The following is a 3,649-nucleotide window of genomic DNA, read 5'->3' as shown; positions in this document are numbered from 1 at the left end:
TTATATGAAATGCTGAAGGGTATTCTTTAAGATGAGGAAGAAGAAAAAGGTAACGATAAAAAATATAAACAACAAAGTGGCAACATATCTATCAATCATTGAATCTAAAAGTCGAATGAATAAAAAAATCTGATGAACAGAATAAACTGGTGAATAGAATAGAATGAGGAGCATGGAAATGGAACAGACTGATGATTCTCAGAGGAAAGGGAGTGTGTGGGGGGTGTGGGAAGAAATTAGACAAAGATCTTATATGCATGTATGCATTACCTATGGACACAGACAATAGGGTGGCGAGGGCCTGTGGTGAGGTGGGAACCGGGTGGAGGGGAGCTATCGGGGAGGGGAAAATAGACCTCTGTAGTAATCTTAACAATAAAGATTAATTAAAAAACATAAAAAAATAAAAATAAAACTATCCTAATAATACACATATTAATATGCTATCATTAAAAATAATTTTGAAGAACATTTAATGATATGTGAGCATGTTAAAGGATACAAAATTCTATACAATATAATGTTTTATACAAAAATATGTATGTTCATATATTTAAAAAAATTTCAATTCTTTGTGAGCAATAGAATTATATGTTTTCTATATTTCTTTGTATCTGTTTATTGTAGTTCCCAAATTTCTAACACAGAATATGTTACTTTAATAATTTTTCAATATTATTAAAATTCATGCACTTTTGAATAAGAAAAACCATAAACTAGGTTTGGTTTGTACCTCTGAAGATCAATCTTTTAACCATGTTCAATAGTTTAAAGCAAAAGCCTAAATCTTAAGAAGTGTAATTCCTTGTTTTGGGGGACAAATTATCTTCCCAGTTCCTCTTTGCCTTCTTTTCTCTGAAAGCAAGCAATGCCACTCTATGTTAACAAGGGCGAAGTGTGAATTAAGAGAGAATGACTAAAATAAAATACCTGTAGCTCTATAGTGAATGTATACATTGATACCATGATTGCAGTATAACTAATGGTTAGGTTTCTGTGAGGATTACCAAAAAGCATGTAGAATACTTAGAGGATCGTAGAGAAAGGAACTATGTAAATACAAACTATGATCCCGTCAGCATCACTTCTATTTGCATCTATTGCAGTACAACCTTGAATATTTGGATGCAAGCCATAACCATGTGATAACCCTTGAGGGATTCAGAGGTATGATGAAACTGAAGCAGTTAGACTTGAGCTGGAATCAACTGAAAAAATCTGGTGATGAAATAAATATATTATGCAAACACACCACAAGCCTTCTCATTCTTGATATTCGACATAATCCATGGCAAAAGGTATGCAACAGATGCGATAAGAAAGCAATTATTTCAGAGTCATTTTCTCACTACTATTCAATGATAGCCAAAAATAGGCAAATTATCTTCATTGTATTAGAATTTCTTCTTTAAAAAATATTTTTAATTGATTTCAGAAAGGAAGGGCAAGGAGAAAGAGAGAGAGAGAAAGAGAGAGAGAGAGACACCAATAATGAGAAAGAATCATTGATTGGCTGCCTCCTGCACGCTCCCCACTGGGGATTGAGCCCGCAACCCAGGAATATGCCCTGACCAGTAATTGAATCGTGACCTCCTAGTTCACAAGTCAATGCTCAACCATTGAGCCATACCAGTTGAGCTAGAATTTCTTTAAGTATTTCATAAGTTAAATTTAGTATAGTTATCAAATGAATCAAATGTTACTATAAGAAGTAACATTATAGCCTATAAGTGGCTATAATTTCATGCCAGACATTTCTGTAATCTAATAGTTTGGTAGTATTATGGTTTTAAGAATGTTAGATGTCATTGCCATTTATTAAACTTCGGAGAGTTCATGTAGCTCAGTGTGCTAGAACTTTATTATAATGAAGCAAAGGAACCAAGAATAATATAGTAAAAGAAACATACTACAGAGGGGGGAACAAATTTGTCATTTCCCTTACTACTAGCTGACTGCTGATCTAGATTAAAAGGAGGCACAGCCATTGTTCTTTGAACACTTTCACCACAGTCACTTTTCAACAGCATATGGGATTTCCCCCTTCATAAGAATAGAACCATCCACCTCCAAACAGGGCAGATTAACTCATAAATATAATTTCATTTCAACTATTATGTAAAGAACTAGAGGCCTGGTGCACGAAATTCATGCAGGGGGGTGTGGGATGGGGAGGTCCCTTAGCCTGGCCTGCACCCTCTTGCAATTCAGGACTGTTGGCTCCTAACTGCTCACCTGCCTGCCTGACCACCCCTCACCACTCTGCCTGCCTGATCGCTCCTAACCACCTCAGCCTACCTGCCTGATCGCCCCTAACCATTCTGCCTGCCTGCCTGATTGCCCCTAACTGCTCGCCTGCCTGCCTGATTGCCCCTAACCGTTTCTTCCTCAGCCCCTTTATTATTATTATAGATAAGTTAAGCCTTTATTTTTAGATATATAATAAAATAAAAGATGCATAATTTTGAGTTATATTGGGAAGGAATGAAGAAGCACCCTCTTACATGCCATAACAGGTGTAGTACTTTGTAAAAATTAACTTTCTGTTATTTTTCCCCAGCCAGCCACACTAAGGTTGAGTGTTCTTGGCAGACTGAAGACCCTGACTCACTTAGATGGGGTTCTAGTTTCAGAGGCAGAAGCTACAGCAGCTATGAAATTCATTAGTGGCACAAAGATTACTCAGGTTAGATTTTACTATTTACACTTATTGTGATATTTTGAATATACAAATACATTTCCCATTTTCTTATTTTGTTATTAAGATTTTATATTGTCTTAGCATGCTAATAAAAAAGTAATTAATATATAAAAATCATATCCCTTGAATTTTTTTCTGTTTAAATGTATCCCATTTAAATTTCTATAAAATAAGATAAGCTGAGAGGCCATGAGAAATCATTTAGTGAATTAGCTACATAGTATTGGTATTATATGTTTGTGTTTGAAAAAAAACAAAATCTATTAACTTGAAGGAGGGGAGAGGTCTATGATTCCCAGGTTAATAATGCTAATATTTTGGGCAAAGTTGCTTCAACAGTCTAAATATCTCCAGTCTAGTTTTCTATCTATTTACTTTTTGTAAGGCACTTAAATATTAGTTAATTTTGGATCTATCAAAATGAAGGAAAGACACTTTTTGGTTCATTAAAAATACAATTAACTCCTGAAAAAGAGTTGGGGATTTACCCTACCAGAAATCAAAACTTATTAAAATCCTTTAAGACAGAGTGGTGAATATCTGGCCTGAGGGCTGTATAAGGCCAGTAAAATCATTGGTCTGGCCCTGCCAACACATCAGGGGTGAGTTAATTAAATGTTTTACCAAATATAGCAGACTAATGTTTGTATGGCCCAAGAATTATGTTATAAATATCCAAATGGCCCTTAGCAGAAAAAAAATTCCCATCCCTGCTTTAAGACAATGTGAAATTTGTGCAGAGTTAGACAAATAGATCAAAAAAAATCCTATCTAATAAAACAGAAACATGGTAATTAGCGTACGACCGCTACCCTTCCCATTGGCTAATCAGGGAGATATGCAAATTAACTGCCAGCCAAGATGGCAGCCAGCAGCCAGGCAGCTGAAAGTGAACATGAGGCTTGCTTGCTTCAGTGACGGAGGAAACCAACGTTCCCCGCCTGCCTT

At 35.7% G+C, this 3,649-nt stretch overlaps 1 protein-coding gene across 1 annotated transcript in view; it reads left to right on the top strand.

Annotated features, from left to right (window-relative positions):
• Positions 1–3,649, top strand: part of LOC102774786 (leucine-rich repeat-containing protein 9) — an 84,246-nt gene that overhangs the window by 36,691 nt on the left and 43,906 nt on the right. The window contains 2 exon segments of the mRNA XM_015566478.1: positions 1,107–1,298; positions 2,561–2,686. Of these exon segments, the coding sequence (XP_015421964.1) occupies positions 1,107–1,298; positions 2,561–2,686 (318 nt within the window).

This window comes from Myotis davidii, unplaced genomic scaffold (genome assembly GCF_000327345.1).
Source record: "Myotis davidii unplaced genomic scaffold, ASM32734v1 scaffold281, whole genome shotgun sequence".
NCBI classification, from domain to species: domain Eukaryota; kingdom Metazoa; phylum Chordata; class Mammalia; order Chiroptera; family Vespertilionidae; genus Myotis; species Myotis davidii.
The sequence above is the reverse complement of the archived record's forward strand: the minus strand, read 5'-3'. Positions and strand labels throughout refer to the sequence as shown.